This window comes from Sinocyclocheilus anshuiensis, unplaced genomic scaffold (genome assembly GCF_001515605.1).
Source record: "Sinocyclocheilus anshuiensis isolate Anshui unplaced genomic scaffold, SAMN03320099.WGS_v1.1 scaffold853, whole genome shotgun sequence".
Taxonomy (NCBI): Eukaryota; Metazoa; Chordata; class Actinopteri; order Cypriniformes; family Cyprinidae; genus Sinocyclocheilus; species Sinocyclocheilus anshuiensis.
In genome coordinates, this window is record NW_015558598.1 from 473,716 (window position 1) to 495,179 (window position 21,464).

The window sequence follows — 21,464 nt, forward strand, 5'->3', positions numbered from 1 at the left end:
CAATCTCCACTGTACCAGTGACTGCCCATTTTGTAAAACAGCTTTCATTTTGTCCATAGCCATTAATAAAAATCAAATAAGCTCAAAGGCATGAACATATCAGCGAGAGGTTTGATCATTGGAGAAAATGAACTGGAATCTTTCTTCCGTAACCTGAATGTTGCACACTAGAGCAACAATCAGCGTGGACCAGCTTGAATGTGATTTAAAATAATGCCTCGGACTCTTTGAGCCATAATTCTGTAAACTTCATGACAAGCATGTTAATGTAAGCATGCACATTCAGGAGCGAGCGCTCATACAATATGACACATTCATTTCTGGATTAGAGGCCTGAGGCAAGTGTGCATGTGTTTTGCAACAAAGACCCAACCACTTAAGGTACTTCCTATTTTATCACACTGGTTAGAATATATCCCACAAGGCCACAACCTTAACAGAAGCGCAGGGAATTGTCACGAACAGTCTATTAGCAGTGAGTCAGGCAAAGTTCAAAATGGCTTCCTTATAGCTATTATGGAGTCTGGGGTAAAAATGACTGGTGATCCTAAAATCAGTCACTCCTATGCAGTACATTTTTTTATGTCACCACCATATGGATTAATATATAATAAAAAAGTGTTACAATAAATATTTACATCAGTGACTTTTAAAATTAAAAACTTAATAATGAAGATTAAGATGACATATTTAAAGGGGTCATATGATTCGATTTCAATTTTTCCTTTCTCTTTGGAGTGTTACAAGCTCTTGGTGCATAAAGAAGATCTGTAAAGTTGCAAAGACAAACACATTTCATTACAGCAAATACACAACATAATGTTCTTTTTAGCAACATCATATGACCCCTTTAAGATGTTTCTTGTATTTTTTTTTCAAAGTTTCAAACTGATTTTTTTTATTTTTTTTTATAGTAATAATTTTCTTAGTCACTTTCTAGCCTGTGAATCTTCTGTAATGTTCATAATATCAAAAGTTCCTTAATTAAATCACTCTCCACGAAGTGACATCATTTTTGGTGGGAAAACAAAAACACAAGTGTCAGCTGTGTTAATAGTAACATTCAAGATAATTAGATTTAGTTATTTGCATCACTTAATTAGCACAGCATACAACAAACTTGTAGCAGCCATTCAACTTCGGATCCTCTAAAGCATTGTTTAAGTTTTATGGGTCATTCATATTCAGTATGTTGAATTTATTATTTACAAAGCTGTGTAATGCAGAATTGCAGACATTTAAAGAACCATATGCCATACATTTATATTAGTATTGTGTTCTAAGTAGTAAGTAGTTCCACTCTATTTCCATCTCCTATCTGTAGTTTCACTCTGTTTCAGCATATTGAATATGATGTGGAATAATTTCAGGATGAGAGACACCAAAGTGAGGGCAGAATTCAAAATGTTCATTTTTTAAATATAAAGCTGTCTTATTATTATTAAAATCATTGAATATTCTTAAAATTAATATCTGAGCAGCTGTGTTGTTTGTTTATATGTAAATAAGTATATAATTCTCAAGGCAACACAGTTACCATGAGTAAAAAACAGGGATTTATAATCTACATAATACAGTAATTGCAACTGAAACATTAAATATTTACAAATTCTGCTGACAAATTCCACTTCAATAGCAGAAAATTAAATATTGATAAAGTCTAAATGTCTTTTGCCTAACCGTAGTGTTTAAATAGTTGTAAACACTTAACAAATGCTCTGAAATCATGAATGATCCATCCATTATTTGAGAACACAATTTCCTTTGCTAATCTTCTTTACCAGGCTGATCTCATTTGTATTGTCATACAAATATAGATATGTATGCACATACATTGTGTGCGTTTGTTTGTTTGTGAATCCTCTGAAGACAGAACTGGATTTGGAACCAAAGCACCAACAGAGGTGACCGAGTTTCACACACAAACCCACAGTGAGGCTCTCATTTATCAATAAATGGAGGCTTTGTCCAAGAAAAAAAACAATTATTTAGAAATGAAATCCACATGGGACTAAAAAAAATAATAATTTGCACTCTCTGTATAGCTGAACTTAATCAGCATGAAGTATAAGCAGGAAATATAAGCAAAACACCATGGAAACCATAATACATTTGCTAAACGAGTCATATAAATATGCTGGTGTTAAACATATTTAAGTAATCGCATTTATTAAAAAAAAAAAATCAAACCAACTCATGAATTTCCAACGATTCAAAAACATCCCTAAAGTTGGACATGCATGCGTATGTAAAAGAAATTATATACAGTGCTTGTCAAAAAATTAGAAAACAATAATGTTTTTGACAGACGTTTCTTCTGCTCACCAAGGCTGCATTTATGTGCTCAAAAATACAGTAAAAACAGTAATATTGTGAAATATTATTACAATTAAACAAAAAATCTATTTGATTATATTTTAAAATGTAATTTATTTCTGAGATCAAAGCTGAATTTTTAGCATCATTACTCCAGTCAACATTTGCTGCTGATTTGCTTCTCAATTGTTATTGGTGCTCAGCTTTTAATAATGGTTCTTATTATCAATGTCAAAACAGTTTTTGCTGCTTAATGTTTTGTGGAAACATTTTCTTTCAGGATTATTTGATGAATAAAAAAGATAAAACATATTTGATCTATTACATTATAAATGTTTTACTGTCACTTTTCATCACTTTAATGCATATTTGCTGAATAAAAGCATCCATTTCTATTAAAACACACATGCACACACCCAAACATTTGAATTGTAGTTTATGGTTTCTGCATAAATATGAAGCAGTACAAATGTTTTCAACATTGCTAATAATCAGAAATGTTTTTTGAGCAGCAAACCAACATATTAGAATGATTTCTGAAGATCATGTGACACTGAAGACTGGAGTAATGATGCTGAACACTCAGCTTTGACCTTTTTACATTTTAAAATAGATTCAAATAGAAAACATATTTTAAACTGTAGTAATATTTCAATTTTAGTGGTTTTACTATATTTTTGATCAAATAACTGCATCTTGGTGAGCAGAAGAGACTTCTTTCAAAACATTTAAAAATCAACTTTTCACAAGTACTGTAATATTTGAATGAGTGTTGAGTCAATGCCTCATTTTTTGCTTCATGTCAAAAAGTTATCACTATAAAAATATTATTTTATAGGAAAATCATTTTCCCTTCCAGACTTCTGTAAGCAGAAATGATCCAATCACATGCAGAGAGCGAGAGACCTACAGACAGACTAAAGAAACCTTCAGCAATTTTATGAAAATATTTGATCGTGCCCTTGAATGCTTGCCATGCGTGAACATGCTGTTGGTATATGGCACAAGAGTTATTTACCGTACGAGCAGCGGATACAGGAGTTTGAACGTTTAACAAGCTTTATGATTAATTTAGCCTCACAGAGAGACTCCCAGACTCTTTGCACAGCCTCCTCCTCAGACATTTAAGAGGCCTGACAAATACTAGATAGAACAAGTTCTTCTTTTTGTTGAGTCAACAAGTCTAACTGACACGGCGCTCCAGCCGAAGAGGCCCAGGGCAGAACACACTCGTTTATCACTGTGTACACTGATCTCAGAACAGCACCAACACAGACTCAAACACAATGGACAGGTTATAAATTCAGAGTCATTAGTGCTGGATGGGAAAGTGTGGAGCAAGACTACACCCTTACAACACTTTACACTGGTGGTACCATGGTAAGTGATACCACATGCTAATACCAAGGTATTTACATGGTACACCAAGATTCCTCAAAATAATTATCATCGTACATATCCAAACACTATGGTATTACCATGGTAGTTTTCTGTTAGTTTTTATATAAAATAAAATAGGTTCATACCAAATAATATACCATAGTATATTGTTACTAGTACTGTTATTGGTAGAAGCAGTACCATATCTCAAAATATATTATGGTAACCCCATGCTACTTTTTGATAGTAAGTACACAGACGCACAAAAATGAGAACTATTGTATTATTATAAAAATATTTTCCATGGGAAGAAACACGGAAATATCATAGTTTTCGGAGACTGAAGTGCATTAGAGTATAATTAAACAGTAACAAAGTATATATAAAAGTGCCATGGTATGTTTAAACATACACTGCTGTTCAAAAATTTTAAGTCAGTAAGATTAGTCTGTTATGCTCACCAAGGTGGCATTTATCTGATCAAAAATACAGTAAAAGCGGTCATATTGTGAAATAGTATTACAATTTCAAATCAGTGTTTTCAATATGAATATATTGTAAAATGTCATTTAATCCTGTTATGCAAAGCTGAATTTTCAGCATCATTAGACCATGGTCCTTTTTTGTTTGCGTTTTAAAAAATACACACAAATCCCTTACAATTCTATGGTTTCAAAAAATGTGCAATTTAATGGTATTTTAGACACAAAGAAGTACTATTGCACAACCATATTTATTTTATTTTAATTGGGGTTTTTTTTTGTTTTTACTTTATGTTTGGGACCATGGTAAATTAATTTTAGTAACATGGCTTTTCTCAAAGTATCACAGTTTTACCATGTGCTACCGCTGCTGTACCATGCTACTGTTTTGTTTTTTGCATTTTGACATTATATTTATTAGAATTAAACACATTTCCACCCCCCCAAAAAAAAAAGTTGTTCTACAGCAATTTTACTGTAAAGAAATACTGTATTGAAGTAATAAGAATTTAATGAGAACATTCACTGAAAATAATGACAAATAAATGCCTTCATGCAAATCTTATGCAACATTTTATTTAAAAATAAAATAATAATAATAATAATTGATCTTTTTTTCACATTTCATAGGGTGAAATGGGACTTAGATATTCACCACCATTGTTTCATTTCTAACAAATGTGCCCGAGTTCACATATTCTTTAATATAAATCCTCATTTTAAAATATGAGGACATTCTTATTGGCAATGTGGCAAGCGGTGGTTAAATGAATGTGGTTTGAACATCCTGTCAAAGACAGGAAATAGGTTGTGCAACTCCAATGACTTTTACATTATCTAGTCATCTAATCCTTTATTTGAATGCAGTTCAAATATCAAACTTTATACATGGCCAGTGAAATTACTGTATATGATTATGCACATTTTAATATGAAAAAATCTGTTGAATTTAGCAGTGACACTGCTAACACATGAGATATGTAATGTAAAAATTTGACAATTTTGTCCTGAATTTAAGCAAATGTTACTGCTGCTTGTCTATTTAAAAAAAAAAAAAAGTATAATAAAATCTAAGGTGTTTCGGTGTTTGCCAGGGTGTTGCTCTTATAGATGTTCTGGCTCACATTTCTTTTAATAAGTGACCTCACACATCTCCTGAACAAGATGCACAATTTGAGGTATCATTCATGTCCGTACCCCAAACAGGGAAGGGTGGGTTATAAAAAAGTGAGAAAATTAGTTATATGGTTAGTAGTTTGCTCAAATCCCAAACCCTAATCATGAGCAGTATTAGTAGAGATGCCTGGCTTAGTAAACACCACTAACGAAACATGTTATGTCATGTTAGAGCTCAGCTGTATACTTTGTAAAGATGGAAAGTTACATGGTTCACAGCAGATTTTTCTAAACGTGGCAAGTTTGGGACGTCGCACAATGGTTTGTCTCCATGTGATCACAATTTTCTTGTAATGACTTTGAAATTAATTCTCTAATTTATTCCCACAAATTATCAAGAGGATATCAGCAGAGATGAGTGCCAAAGCAGTGTCAGAAATGCTACAGCAAGCATTCTTTAGTCAGCATGTCATTCTCCAGAGACAGAGAAAATGCTGTCAGTGTCACATTTCATATTTTAGACTTCTGTGAATATGAGATACAATGTGGTGATGCAAAAAAATGGTTTGCACTATACACGTCTGGCAAGCAAAAACCTGAGTTTAGATAGGGGCAATAAAGTGAAATATTAAAAAAAATGCTAACTAGATGCAACCAACATATCAAATAAACAAATCTTGTGAAATCCCAAATGTATTTGGCAGCGAGTCAACAGATAAGAACTTTATGCAAAAACAACGTTACATCTTTGTCAAAAGGTTATTCTAAGGTCACAGCGCATAAAATTCAGACGACAAACAAACATGACCTTGAATTGACCTTTCTGAGCAATCTCAGGTCTGCACATTTTTGAACATTACATCATGCAATTGCAGAAAGACATTTTACGATACTTTTATGGTGATTTTTGGAGCTTGACAGTCCCTGCCCTCATCCACTTTCATTGTATGGAAAGGAGCAGCTCGGGCATTCTTCTTTTTTCTTCCACATGGGGTAATTAACATTAACATTCATTCCACATTCAGGTAAGTAAATTAATGTAACTATACCTTTAATGCCAGTGTTGGCTTTTAATTTACACAAACAGATTAGCATCTCCATAGACATTTTACTACAAGCAAAAAACAGCAGAAGCTAGCAAAGGTCAAAAGGTTAGATTTTTTGATTCAGTTAATGAAGCTACAGAGATTGTTTTTACAGAATGACAGACGGGGCAACATCATACAAAAACCAGAACAAGCAACTAAAGTGTAAGCATGTGGCGTTGGTTTTCTTTACAAGAAATGAAAGTTAAACTCAGAAATCCAGTAGCAGAATGGTATAGTTTTATACCAAAAGTTATCTAACAATAACTAACTATTCAATCCTTTGACAATTGACTCAACATTTCCTACTCATAATTAGGGCCACTTCATTTTTAATTATGTATTCACAATTAATTAAAAATTAAACAAAATTGTGAATAATGCAATGTCTGCTTAACAGACTAATTAGACTAATACTTTATCCTAGATCCTTTGCTTTCTCATGACTTGCAAGTATTAAAGGGATATTTCTCCCAAAAATCACAATTCTGTCATCATTTACTCAGCCTCAGAAGAATGAGAAACGTCAGTTTTTTTTTGTTTGTTTTTTGGTCCATACAGTGGAAGTCAATAATCAAAAATCTATACTGTTACCAACATTTATCAAAACATCTTTTGTTTCATACAGGTTTGGAATGACAAGAGGGTGAGTAAATTACTATTTTTGGGTAAACTGTGTGGAAAAAGAGTTTTACTCTTTTACTTGTTGAAAATATCAAATATTGTGAAAAGGGGGAAAAAAAACAATGGTTTTTAACTACAGTATATCACCTAGTCCTGTTCCCAACACTCTTCCTCTTCTGATTTTGTCCTCACTGCGTTAGCTACAATATGCTGAATATAAGGAATAAGGTTTTTTCACCTCCCACTCTCTGCTGAAGCTGTACTTTGACTTTGACCCTGGAGGCAGTGAAGGGGAGAGAGAGAGAAGCAGGAGGGAGGGACAAGAGCACGGAGGGAAAGAAGACATAAAGAGGGCTTGTGCTCCTTTTCAGGACTGTGAGCGAGGAGCCTGGGAACGCGGAGCAGTTTGGCCAGCCTGATAGAAATATCCTGAGTTGAAATGTAAACAGGCCTGATCTCTGATCTTCCCGGAGAGCCCCTGATCTGACCCGCCATTCCACCCAGGGGTTCAACGCTGACATCAGGAGCCCACTTTCTCATTTCCTGGGCCGGACGCTGACCCCTCGGGAAAGTGGGGTGTGTTTGAAGTTTTTCAAATCAAATCATGCTTCTATGCCCAAGACACCCCTACTGTCACTTATAATTTGGGAAATTTCAGATGAGCTGGGTAATCGGTCTCAAACGTAAGCATTGTATCTGTTTATTCCAGAACATAATGTTAATCATATTTTAGTTTATTTTATGACTGTCCTCGCTGGCCCTTGGAATTAAAAACCTCATTTTTGTGCTACTGTGCTTTTAACGGGGATGACATTGGATGAAATTTTCACTTTTTTCATTTAGTTTTCTGGCATGTATGAAAATAAAACACGCAGCCAGTTTGTTATGGGCTGTCAGAGTCTAAACCAGTGTCTATTTCAATTAGACAAGCTTCTATTTCAAGCTCATTCCAGTGAGCTATTTCAATTAGCAGCCGGTTTCTACATAGATACCTAGCTATTTGAATAAGCCCACCTCTGAGTCATATATGGAGTCTCCTTATATGTCTATAGAGCGCCCCCTTCCCACCTGTTTTGTACACAGCTAGCAAAGCTAGCTAACGAAGGTACATTTTGTTTTAGCAAGCATTGGACACACATCGACAATGAAGCGATCCTGGCATGCAAACTGTCCTCCTATTAATCAAAAATCTATATTGTTACCAACATTTATCAAAACATCTTTTGTGTTTCATACAGGTTTGGAATGACAAGAGGGTGAGTAAATTACTATTTTTGGGTAAACTGTGTGGAAAAAGAGTTTTACTCTTTTACTTGTTGAAAATATCAAATATTGTGAAAAGGGGGAAAAAAAACAATGGTTTTTAACTACAGTATATCACCTAGTCCTGTTCCCAACACTCTTCCTCTTCTGATTTTGTCCTCACTGCGTTAGCTACAATATGCTGAATATAAGGAATAAGGTTTTTTCACCTCCCACTCTCTGCTGAAGCTGTACTTTGACTTTGACCCTGGAGGCAGTGAAGGGGAGAGAGAGAGAAGCAGGAGGGAGGGACAAGAGCACGGAGGGAAAGAAGACATAAAGAGGGCTTGTGCTCCTTTTCAGGACTGTGAGCGAGGAGCCTGGGAACGCGGAGCAGTTTGGCCAGCCTGATAGAAATATCCTGAGTTGAAATGTAAACAGGCCTGATCTCTGATCTTCCCGGAGAGCCCCTGATCTGACCCGCCATTCCACCCAGGGGTTCAACGCTGACATCAGGAGCCCACTTTCTCATTTCCTGGGCCGGACGCTGACCCCTCGGGAAAGTGGGGTGTGTTTGAAGTTTTTCAAATCAAATCATGCTTCTATGCCCAAGACACCCCTACTGTCACTTATAATTTGGGAAATTTCAGATGAGCTGGGTAATCGGTCTCAAACGTAAGCATTGTATCTGTTTATTCCAGAACATAATGTTAATCATATTTTAGTTTATTTTATGACTGTCCTCGCTGGCCCTTGGAATTAAAAACCTCATTTTTGTGCTACTGTGCTTTTAACGGGGATGACATTGGATGAAATTTTCACTTTTTTCATTTAGTTTTCTGGCATGTATGAAAATAAAACACGCAGCCAGTTTGTTATGGGCTGTCAGAGTCTAAACCAGTGTCTATTTCAATTAGACAAGCTTCTATTTCAAGCTCATTCCAGTGAGCTATTTCAATTAGCAGCCGGTTTCTACATAGATACCTAGCTATTTGAATAAGCCCACCTCTGAGTCATATATGGAGTCTCCTTATATGTCTATAGAGCGCCCCCTTCCCACCTGTTTTGTACACAGCTAGCAAAGCTAGCTAACGAAGGTACATTTTGTTTTAGCAAGCATTGGACACACATCGACAATGAAGCGATCCTGGCATGCAAACTGTCCTCCTATTAAAGCTACTGAAGTTATTCATTCAAGAGCAGTGATTCATTTTCTGTTTTTATTTTATTGTTTGGGTCATATTAACAGCATAGACAGCAGTATGTACTGTATATTACACTGCTGCCACTTAATACACAGACATAACTAATAAACTAATACTTTACTAATATAAACATGTGATTTTTTCCCTAGCTGATTACCTTCACAGACATAACCAACTGTTTAGGTAAACTTTGTGTGTTTTTTTTTTTTTGACTTATCCTTGTGTGTATTTGACATTTTAAGCGCAATAAGACATGAAATAGAACTTAATTAAGTACTCACATGCCGTGTGACAGCCGCTTTCTGTGCGCATGCTTCGGATGTGTACGCTCAGAAAACCGTGTATCAGAAGTTTAAACTGATATGGCTTTAAAATGCATGCAAATAATAAGCTTTCATGATGACAAACAACTGCCATGTCACGTGAGCGTGATAGACATGACAATCAAAACCAAACAGATGTTTTTGGTATCAGAGGTATGAGCTGTAAAGGAATAGCCCTATTCTGGAAAAGGGGGCGAGGAGCAGCAGCTCATTTGCATTTAAAGATACGAAAACAGCATGTTTTTGCTTCCACTCAAAATGGGCATTTTCAAAATGGTAAATGTATTTTGAGCTGAAACTTCACAGGCACATTCTGGGGACATCTGAGGCTTATATTACATCTTGTAAAAAGGGCCTAATAGGTACCCTTTAAGAAATGACCCTTCAACAAATGGTAAATGTATTTTGAGCTGAAACTTCACAGGCACATTCTGGGGACATCTGAGGCTTATATTACATCTTGTAAAAAGGGCCTAATAGGTACCCTTTAAGAAATGACCCTTCAACACACCAGCTGTATGGAAGCATATGGGTAGCAAAATTTAATTTGAAATGTAATATGCAAAATGGCAATGCAATATGTAAAATGGCAATGCATTTCAATTTACATTTTCCAATACATATGTGCAACATTTAGTGCAAAATGCAAATGAAAATTAAATTAAATAATTTACATTTGCCATGTCCTACACTAGTTTTAATATGCAAATTAAAAACATATATTGACGCTTCATAAGTTGCAAAATTAAAATAAGCAAAAGCTGTAGCAAAATTATCATTTAAATGCTCTTTTTCCTAAATGCGTTTGGTTAACAGTGAATATTGACCTATTGTGTGTCCTATTGCCGAGCCCCGCCTTGATGGTGTGTTCGGTTTGGAATGCATTTTCAAGTCCACATTGACTTAAACTACATTAATCGCGGTGTATTAAATGAAAATGCAATTGAAACGTCTTATATGTAAGTGTCAATGCATTAAAGAAAAATAAAATACATTTAAATCACCATTTTGCTACGCTTTTGCTGCACCTTTGGCTCAGAATGCATTCTGAAATTCTCACTGCATTTTGCTACAATTATCCCGTAGTATTATGATGAAAATTCAATCCCAAGTGTCCTACCCCTAAGTTTAAATGCATTTAGGAAAAACAGCATTTAAATTATATTTTTGCTACAGTTTTTGTTTGGACATGTTAAACATATCTAATCAATTTGTGTAATAGCCTACATTTCCATTTTAGTTTTGCAACTTATAAAGCATTAAACATTTTTTAATTTGCATATTTAAACTAGTGTAGGATACGACAAATGTAAATTATATATAATTTAATTTTCATTTTCATTTTGCACTAAACAGTGCACATATGTATGGGAAAATGTACATTTAAATACAGAAATACATTGCCATTTTGCATATTTCATTTCAAATTGAATTTTGCTACCCATATGCTTCCATACAGCTGAGGGTCCAGTGTAGTTTTTAATGGCTCCATTCTTCAATAAAAGCCTCTTTGCAAAACCATTACAAAACAATTTTGCACTGGAATGTGTCCCACAAACTGACTGAAATGATCAGGTATCTGTAGGACATGCAGAGCAGTAGGTGCTACACACAGAAAGAAACAGAACAGGTTGACAATCTCTCCCATCTATAATTGTCAGTTCTCCTGTTGTTTAGGAATAATAGCATCAAACATTTCTCCCTATTACTACTACAGCAATATCCAACACTGTTAACACTTTTAAGCCTTTATCAGTTTGTCAGTTTTTAATTAAAGGCAGATGCTAATAGGCAATAAGCATTGACAAAACCTTGATATTGTGGCTAATCTAATGTTGTTTACAGTGAAATTATGTCATAATAGAGAGTGAAAGGGTAACTGATAACACAAGGGAGTGTGGATATTTGAGTCATATCGCTCATTTATGCAACTCCCACATACTGTATGTGGAACTGAACATTCACAAAGGCATATATTGTGGGTTGGGGGTTTTTGTGGGTTGTTGTTTTTGCAGGAAAGAGTCACAGATTTGTATCATCCACTCAGGGCCCTTGCATACACACCTGAGGATGCAGTTTCCCACAAGGGTTGGATTTCAGGTGAGTTCAACAGAGCACAAGACTTGTCGAAAGATTTAGTGAACCACCCCCTCTAACGCTTCACCTCCTTATTCTGCTCTGTTCTATTTAGTTGGGCAGGAAAAACCTGACAGACATCAGAGTGCTCTGTGTGCTTTCTCTGTGCTAGGGAAATCACACTAAGCCTGAATGTGTCTCACAATTCACAACCACTGGCTGGTGCAAAGAAAAAGTCAACACAGCTCTTCCCCACCCTGCATTCCTGCAGGAATATAAGTATGTAGCAATTGCAATCAATCAATCAATCAATCAATAAATCAATAAATCAATATATATATTGATTCAACTTAAATCTGACAACTTTGGTTTGCTATAGATAACACGTAAAACAAACAGGGTTCGGCTAATATGTTTCTGTTGATGGATGCGCATTCTGGCTTCCCAATACATTACAACAACAGCGATGAACAAAAAAAAACGTGGACAAACCATTCACTCTTGTTCAATGCGAATGCCGTATGCTGGAATATAAGCATTTATTCGATCATCACCCGGGTGCTGATAGCGCGCGCACACAGGTGAGACCTGAACAGCACACGTTGATATCTGTGTTTAAACTAAACTCATTTAAGCTTTGCCAGTTTAAATATTTAAGAGGCAGCCAGAGGACGCGAGCTCGCACGCGCAGTGAGAAGATTTGTGCGTGCGCTCATCCAAAGCGCGCAAACCCGCGCTTCAGAACCCGCGCAAATATTAAGCTTTCTCTGAAGTATTGTGTTTAAATGGACAAATTCACACAAAAATTATGTCAAAATGTTATGTACCATCTTGGTAAGTATCCTAAAGCAGACATAGCCAGTCTGTATCAGTGCATTCTCTTAAAGTGACAGCACTTTCTTAATATTAATCAAACAGCAACAAAGAAATCACTCACTGCTCTTGATTGAATAGCTTTTGTAACTTTAATAAAGATTCATCTTTAATGTATAGTCAAATATGCAATGCTGTTTTACATTTCATTACTTTATTCAATTTCTGTACCTAAAAACGAATGTTAGACCTACCTAAAAAAACCTGATAATCACTGTTTATTTTATTTGTATCTTTACTCTATTGTATTTATTTGTGCTGTTGCTTGTAGTTAGATAGATTAATCTTCTTTTCTTTATTTTTATTTGACAGTATAGTTTTTTGCCTAAACATAGCACATACCGAACCGTACCGAAACCGTTCCATCTGGGTAAACTTCTATCTATCTATCTATCAGTGCTGTCAAACGATTAATCGAAAAAATAATCCGAAATCCAAAATAAGTTTTAGTTTACATAATAAATGTGTGTACTGTGTATATTTATTATGTATATATAAAAGCACACACATACAGTATATATTTTGAAAATATTTACATATATTTAGATGTATATATATATATTCATATAATTTATATTTTATATAAATATATTTATGATATAAACATAAAATTTTCTTAAATATATACATGCATGTGTTTGCATTTATGGTGTACATAATAAATATACACAGTACACACACATATTTTATGTGAACAAAATATTTTATTTTGGATGTGATTAATCGCGATTAATCTATGAATATGACTACATAGTCCTATGTTTGATCAACTGTTGTCAAGGTGATTTTTTTTTTTTCTGTATGTTTCCCTCAGCAGAGGACACAGTTCTCATAAGGACAACTCCAAAGAGCAAAACAGTCAAAGACAATTACTATATAAATGACCAAATAAGAATATTTTGGTAAAGTGTTCCACATGCATGAACAGGGAAAGTAATGTAGAAATGTCAATGTGCAAAAGTAATCACTCTACATCTTCATCTTTGCTGCCTGTTCAACGACGAGATAAACAAGAAATTGAAAAAGTTTGAGACCGCAATCAAGCACAATAACTGCTATACCACGGAATGGCCTAGAAAGTGCTTTCAGTTTCATCATTTCCCTTGGTTAACTATAATAAAATAAAACTCCGAATTTGGGTAACAGAGGCTGCTACTAGACGCTGAGGGGGCGATTTCTGCCCGCAGCCATTATGTTGTGCAAATAGAGGTAGGGATGTATATGGCGAATGGTTTCAGCACTCTTCAAAGCTGCAGTAATGTCTCAGACTGTGAGTAAAACATGAGGTATACACAAAGCGCACCTCACAAAGAAACCACTAGGAGAGCCAGCGCGGATGAGGAGGGAATGCTTTTGATTTAAGCAGCATGAGCAACCCTACTTGAGTTTCCTAAAGTTCTCGTCTATTTATGCCTCAACCTTCCACTTGTACATTTTTATCTTGTTTTATAGGTCACATTTAATGCGTATAATGCATTTGCTGCTGCACATAACTCAGATTAAAATGATCAACAAGACTTCTATCCTGCAAAATTCTCAGACTTATCCTCAGACGGCGCACCAACAGATCACCCACAATCTGTTTGCTGGCTGCCGGATGCAAACTGCACACAAAAAATGGCAATCTGACGATCCTTTCACAACTTCCATAAGACAGAATGCACCAGTCCGTCTGGAAACAATGTCATCTTTATGAAGTATCAGGTTGATAAAATGAGTGCTGTTGAGAAATGTCCCATTGGCTTGGCTGAAGATTGCCAGATTAGTGGCATTACATCTTTAAAAGACACTGAAGAGTTTCACAAAATCAACCCTAACACAAAGCAAACTACGCTTGCTGATTTTACATGTCAGTCAGAAAACACGTCCTGTCAAAGTGGACAGTTCTTGGCCATTAGAAACTGCAAACTGGACCACACTTTACGCTGACAGTCAAATATTTGTATCTGTCTTTGACTTTCTAACCAATTGCTTAGGCACTGAACATTAACCATGGGACAAACTGTCCAGGGACCCATTCATATTCCCTTAAAGTGCTTAAAGTGGCCTCCAAGGAGTCAGACTGATTGTTCCACATTCAGGTGGAGTGAATCGAAGCCTGGGCCACCTTCAGTTTCCAATCCTAAAGCACTATAGCCAAGAAACACCAGGAAACACTTCGACATTTCCTTTTTCCACCTATTATTTGTAATGCCTGCCTGTCATGCTTAATTATGTCCAATTATGTTGCTACATACTTAAACACTGGTTTAGATGCTCAATCTTTCCAATAAGGGATTAAGGGACAGTTCACTAAAAAATTAAAATTCTGTCTTTATACTCACCATACACTCTCAAAAATAAAGGTGCTTCACGATGCCATAGAATAACCTTTTTTGTCTAAATGGTTCCATAAAGAACCTTTAACATCTGAAGAACCTTTCTGTTTCACAAAAGCTTCTTTGTGGAGAAAGAAGGTTCTTCAGATTATAAAAAGGTACGAAAGAGATGGTTCTTTAAAGAACCTTTGACTGAATGCTTCTTTGTGGAACCAAAAATGGTTCTTCTATGGCATCGCTGTGAAGCACCTTTATTTTTCCAAACTCACATTTCACTTCCGTGAAACACATAAGATATTTTGAAGAATTTTCCAATGTTTTTGTCCAAAATTCACAGTCAAAGTCAAAACAAAAAAAGTAATTTAATGTGTTCCACGAAAGAAAGAAAGAAAGAAAGAAAGAAAGAAAGAAAGGTTTGGAACAACATGGATTTCAGCAAATGATGACAGAATTTTCACTTCTGGGTGAACTGTTGCTTTCAATTTTTATAGTTTCTCTAGTTAAAAGAAAGTACACTTTAGTATACTTTTAAAAAGGGTACTTAAGAATATACTTTAGTGCAAATAGAATTGAATGTTTCCAGACACTTAACTGCATATTAACTGCATTTAAATTCAGATGTATTATTGTTTAAATTCATATTTAATTCAATTAGCTAAAGTGAGTGCTTTTTATTCAAGTAGGACTTAAGTACATCTTTAAACAGTATGTAATAAAGAAAGTGTACTGCCAAATGTACTGACCGGCATTTACAGTGAACCAAGAAAGAAAGAAAGAAAGAAAGAAAGAAAGAAAGTCAATCAGGTTTGGAACAACATGGATTTCAGCAAATGATGACAGAATTTTCACTTCTGGGTGAACTGTTGCTTTCAATTTTTATAGTTTCTCTAGTTAAAAGAAAGTACACTTTAGTATACTTTTAAAAAGGGTACTTAAGAATATACTTTAGTGCAAATAGAATTGAATGTTTCCAGACACTTAACTGCATATTAACTGCATTTAAATTCAGATGTATTATTGTTTAAATTCATATTTAATTCAATTAGCTAAAGTGAGTGCTTTTTATTCAAGTAGGACTTAAGTACATCTTTAAACAGTATGTAATAAAGAAAGTGTACTGCCAAATGTACTGACCGGCATTTACAGTGAACCAAAATATTAAGATTGTAAATATATTTATATTTTTTGTCACATTTGTAATGATGAAGTTGCAATTTAGTAGAATATATTAAATGTAATATTGAATAAAACAGTTGAAATTAAGTGCTTTAGTGGAGTTCGTTAACACACCAAAATAAGTTTAATTCTTTAAAGCATGACAAAAGATTATTAACATAATTATTTAAAATTACAAAGTAAAACTTTAATTTGATATTATTACATTGCACTTTTTAAAAAGTGCATTTAAGCGTATTTTAGAAACATTGTCATGAAAGTGCCTCTGTTTAAGCGCACTTAAAGGGGTCATATGATGCTTTTTTTAAAGATCATTATTTTGTGTATTTGGTGTAACAGAATATGTTGAACACTCCAAAGAGAAAGGAAAACTTGAAATCGCATCATATGACCCCTTTAAGTGGCATTTTATTTCATTAATATTAATATCTGCAAGTACAGTTTTTTTAAATATACTTTTGATTTGAAGATTTGAAGTAAACTAAAAAAAGTGCACGTTCAATACAATGCACTTCTCTTTCACAAGGGGACTGATGAAACTTAATTGTGAAGTACTGAATGAACAGTATATCATTAAAGACTATGACTGAACATTGTTCAATTGACATAAACTGGGCTTAACTAAGGCTGATCTCTTTAGATAAGCAAACATAGCATTCATAATATCCGACTTTCTCTTCCTTGAGAGGATATTCCACAATCCCGCTATGTTCCCAAGTTGGTCATAACTCTGAAATTAGGAAAAAAATTATTCATCCATAAGCCCATAACACTTAATTACTGGGCAGTCCTCTGACAATCGTGTTTTCAAGGCCGGTTTGACTTCGAGTAAACAGAACCAGGACATGTATTGAATAGCTCTAAACATTTATACGCAGACTGCACGCTTCAAATGGCTTTATGGGAAAGCCATCATTCAAGAAGGTGCTTTGAGAGCAATTTATCAAACCTTTGATAATAGAGCATGACAATGCATGGTATGGAACAAAACACGAGGCCATTCACAAAGTGTTTGCGAGATTTCATCATCCAGCAATTTCTGCTTGTGCCTTTGTTTTGTTGGATAGATATTGGTGTACACAGCTGAAAGGAAAACCTGATGCCTTAACTTATGATTTTGCATTTTGCAAGACTATCTCTATGATAAACTAGACATAATTTTGCTTCTTTGCTTTTATTCTATGTCTAGCATGCTTTTTACCTAAATGCCTACAAATTGTGTTATCTTAACAGAGGGTTTCAGAATTACAGTAAAGCACTCATCAGTGTCTATGAGCAGAGATACTAAATACTGTAGATGCATCAACCTCAAGTGGTGTCAACCCAAATATAAGGGTGGAGAACAAAGAACCACAACTGACCTGTTGACCGCAAGTGTTTCCCTCAGTTACAAAAGCTGAGGCTACAGTGCAAAACATAGTTTTTTGTTTTTTTCTATACTAAGAAATCTTTTCAATAACTATGAAAATATGCATTCACTTGCATAAAATGGTGCCATGAAATATTTGGAAACTCAAGCGACAATTAAAGGAATTGTTCACCCAAAAGTGAAAATTTGCTGAAAATGTGCTCACGCTCAGGCCATCCGAGAAGCAGATGAGTTTGTTTCTTCATCAGATTTGGAGAAATGTAGCATTGCATCACTTGCTCACCAATGGATGCTCTGCAGTGAATGGGTGCCGTCAGAATGAGAGTCCAAACAGCTGATAAAAACATCACAATAACCCACAAGTAATCCACAGCACTCCAGTCCATCAGTTAACATCTTGAGAAAACAAAAGTTGCGTGTTTGTAAGAAACAAATCCATCATTAAGGCATTTTAACTTAAACCTGTCGCTTCTAGTCAAAATTCAAGTCCATAATCCATAAAACGCGTCCTCCAGCGAAAGTCATCCCCTGCTCCACCCACATATTTGTTTAGAACTGTTTTGTACTATTATTGCTTGTTAACAGTGCTTGATCTGTGATTGATCTGTAATCTTGATTGATCTGATTTCTCTTCTGATTTAGGTGAAAAGACTTTTTCACTGGAGACAGCAATATTATGGATAAAGGACATAAATTTTAGCCGTCAGCAATGGATTGAAGTTAAAATTGTCAGATTGATGTATTTGTTTATTACGAACATGCAGCTTTTGTCTTCACAGGATGTGAATTGCTTGATAATTAATTTGATTAATCGAATGGAGTTGTGTGGATGAGTCCTTCTTGTGGATTTTTGTGATGTTTTTATCAGCTGTTTGGACTCGCATTCTGACGGCACCCATTCACTGCAAAGCATCCATTGGTGAGCGAGTGATACATTTCTACATTTCTCCAAATCTGTTCCGATGAAGAAACAAACTCATTTCAAAATTTTAAACAGTGTAATTTATGGGTGAATTATTCCTTTAAAAATAAATATCAATATCAATAGATAGCAAAATATCACACTATGTGGCATAAGCAACTAATTCATGCTTAAAGCCATGCAAACTTCTTTTTGTGAAATGTTTTGCTTGAAACGTGCATGTATTCTATATCTTTAAATTAAATTCCATGTGGTTTGATATTTTATCCAATGCAATGGCATTCTATAATTTTCCAGTGTGACTTATGAGTGAAAATGGAGGGACCGTACTGTATAATGGACATCTGCATTGTTGAAAAATCTAATTTCACTGAATCGCCACCTCTTTTAAAGTTATATTTTGTTTTGCTATATTTTTAAAAGACCTTTAAAGAATCATGTGCCTGCCTGCAGGGCCCTTTTTAATTAAACAGACTCCCCCATCTCTCCCTCACCCACCCACAGTAATCACATCATATCAGTGTGTTGATGCCATTCTCTGGGGAATTGGTCTGACATGTGTCCCCATGTGCATTAGACAGATTATACGATTTATTATGTGGGCGTAGTTAATACAACCCATCAAACTTACTGCTATTTGCGAAGAAATTTTGGATTCCGCCTCCGATGAACTGTGGGCTTTATGTTGCCCATTCACTCTGCTGTATTCAGGAGGCTGCTGAGAGGCCGATCTATTGCCCTTGGTCTTCCTGATCGCGGGGCCCTGATGGACGATGTTTAAGTAATGGAGTGTGCTCTCGTGTTCCCGGTCCGAGCTTTCCGCCTGACCGCGCACATAGCGGTCCTCGCAGGTGGAGTGATGGCGCCGGCACAGCTCTATTCTGGCACGCAAGCGTTCCACTATGGCACTGTGGAGCTGAGGAACGGCTGATCCTCTTGAAGTGGCGATTGGTGTGACTGATCCTACCATCCCGATGCCCAACATGGGTGCAAAACCACTTGGGGTGGCCTGGGTCGGAGCCGCCTCTCCCATGATCTTCAGTTACCCTCTTCGTTAACCCTTTAATGGTCACACCCAGAAAAACAAGGGGAAATTATTCATTTGTTCAGTTTATGTGGGCAATAAAAACAAAAAAAGTTTTTAACAAAACTAACATTTTTTTCACTTATTTTAATGCGGAATCAATCAAACTGTCTCAATCAAAATGACCCTGGAAACCACAGATTCTGCAAAAATACTATAGACACTATAGCTGTTATCAGGAATAGTGCTGTGATAGCTTGATAAATGCCTCATCTGTCATAAGAATATGTTTTTAATGGTATATAAAATGTTTTATATATAAATAAAATGATAAATTTCTGTGCAAATCAGTGATATTAATGCAGAACTGAAAGTGCACTTCTACCATCAATGGACATCTCAAGCATTTGGGTGAGCATGTTTTTCTAAAACTGATTATCCTTTCACTAAACTTTTGTAAGCAGTTGATCTGGTATATTCAGCAAACCATCTAAAGCAATATTGCATGCTTGCCTTGACAAAATCTTGAAAAAGGATATAGATCCCAGATGCTTAGGCTATATTCAAAAATGTTAGCAAGGCAATGTTAAGACCACACGGTTTTAAATAACATCAATTTAACATCCCTATATAATGCTTGGGTTTGATTAAAGTTGGCACAAGAGAAAGCGTTCCTAGTGCAACGTTGTTTGAATTGCTACTTAAACATGCTGTAACAGTCCTAGAGTCTTCCTTAAAGTGCGTACCGTTACAAAAAGAAACGATTTTTAGAAGTTGTTACAAATTAAATTTAGTGTACGGTTGAGGGGAAAAAAACTGTCATTATTAATTAGTTTAGTGCACAGTTAATAAAACGATTTCGGGAACCGTGCGCTAAATATGGTTCTTTTTACATTACGTAAACATGTTGACGTTCTTATAGCAAAATGGAATTTTATCTGAGTACTTATCTGAGTAACCTATACAAACTCAATGGAAGAACGCGAAATTACGAACGTTTCTATTCCTTTTACAGCCCGTATCCAAAAGATATGTTCGGTAGCATCCATTATGACATTAAAATGTGCTTTTCGGATCCACAACTTAATTTTTTGAGTGCCTATGCAGTATATCGCAACATTATTACAACACTATGCATTATTACTTTCCAGTGCACTGGGGTGTCTTGCAGCTTGCCAAAATCGCAGCGTGCGCTCATTCAACTCCATGCAAGGTGTAACAAATCCACAGTGTGCTATCAGAAGGCTGAACACGGTCTTGCAGCAAGGAAAAAAACGCAATCTCGCTAATGCATGCGGTTATTAGCCGGTCATACCCTAAACCAAGTGTTCCAGTCAGCTGACAAATAATACACGCAATTATAATCCATTTACTTGGAGGCAGAAATCCGCAAACTTCCAGAGTTCAGGCTGTGTACGAGCACTTCCCATCCTTGTCATTTAAGACGCTGTTTACGGTTCCTTGTGGTGATTCCCAAACAAAGTAAATGAAAGTGTCGTTGCAGCGCGCCTGGCCTGGCGTTATCCGCGCGGTGGATTGTCAGCAGTCCGAGCGCGTACGGGGTTAGTCCGGAGAGGCTGGTTTACCGCAGGCTGACTACAGACTCTCATTGTATGAGCAGTTCCCTCATGCTGGAAAGCGGTCCTGAGATTGGTGAGCTGTCGTTTTGCAGGCTCTAGTGGTGCCAGAGGTGAACTACATGAAAGCAGCTCGACTGGACAACATACGGGGGTTTGAACTCGAGAAACAGTCTAAGCCAGGGCTGTCCAAACTCGGTCCTGGAGGGCCGGTGTCCTGCAGAGTTTAGCTCCAGCCCTAATTAAACACACCTGAACCAGCTAATCAAGCTCTTACTAGGCATAGAAACTTCCAGTCAGATGTGTTGAGGCAAGTTGGAGCTAAACTCTGCAGGACACCGGCCCTCCAGGACTGC

The 21,464-nt window shown here is 35.8% G+C and overlaps 1 protein-coding gene across 5 annotated transcripts in view; it reads right to left on the minus strand.

Moving 5' to 3' along the window:
- Positions 1-21,192, minus strand: part of maml2 (mastermind like transcriptional coactivator 2) — a 69,678-nt gene extending 48,486 nt beyond the window's left edge. For 2 of the 5 annotated variants that reach the window (XM_016475849.1, XM_016475845.1), the window contains exons 1-2: positions 20,905-21,185; positions 19,139-19,567 (exon numbers count right to left, since the gene is read on the minus strand). In XM_016475849.1, coding sequence (XP_016331335.1) covers positions 19,139-19,540 — 402 coding nt within the window. In that variant the 5' untranslated portion in view covers positions 19,541-19,567; positions 20,905-21,185. Of the gene's footprint in view, positions 1-19,138; positions 19,568-20,527; positions 20,634-20,675; positions 20,719-20,904 lie in introns of those variants that run through there. The other 3 variants (XM_016475847.1, XM_016475846.1, XM_016475848.1) reach the window with 3 other exon arrangements.
- Between the last annotated feature and the right edge of the window lie 272 nt (positions 21,193-21,464).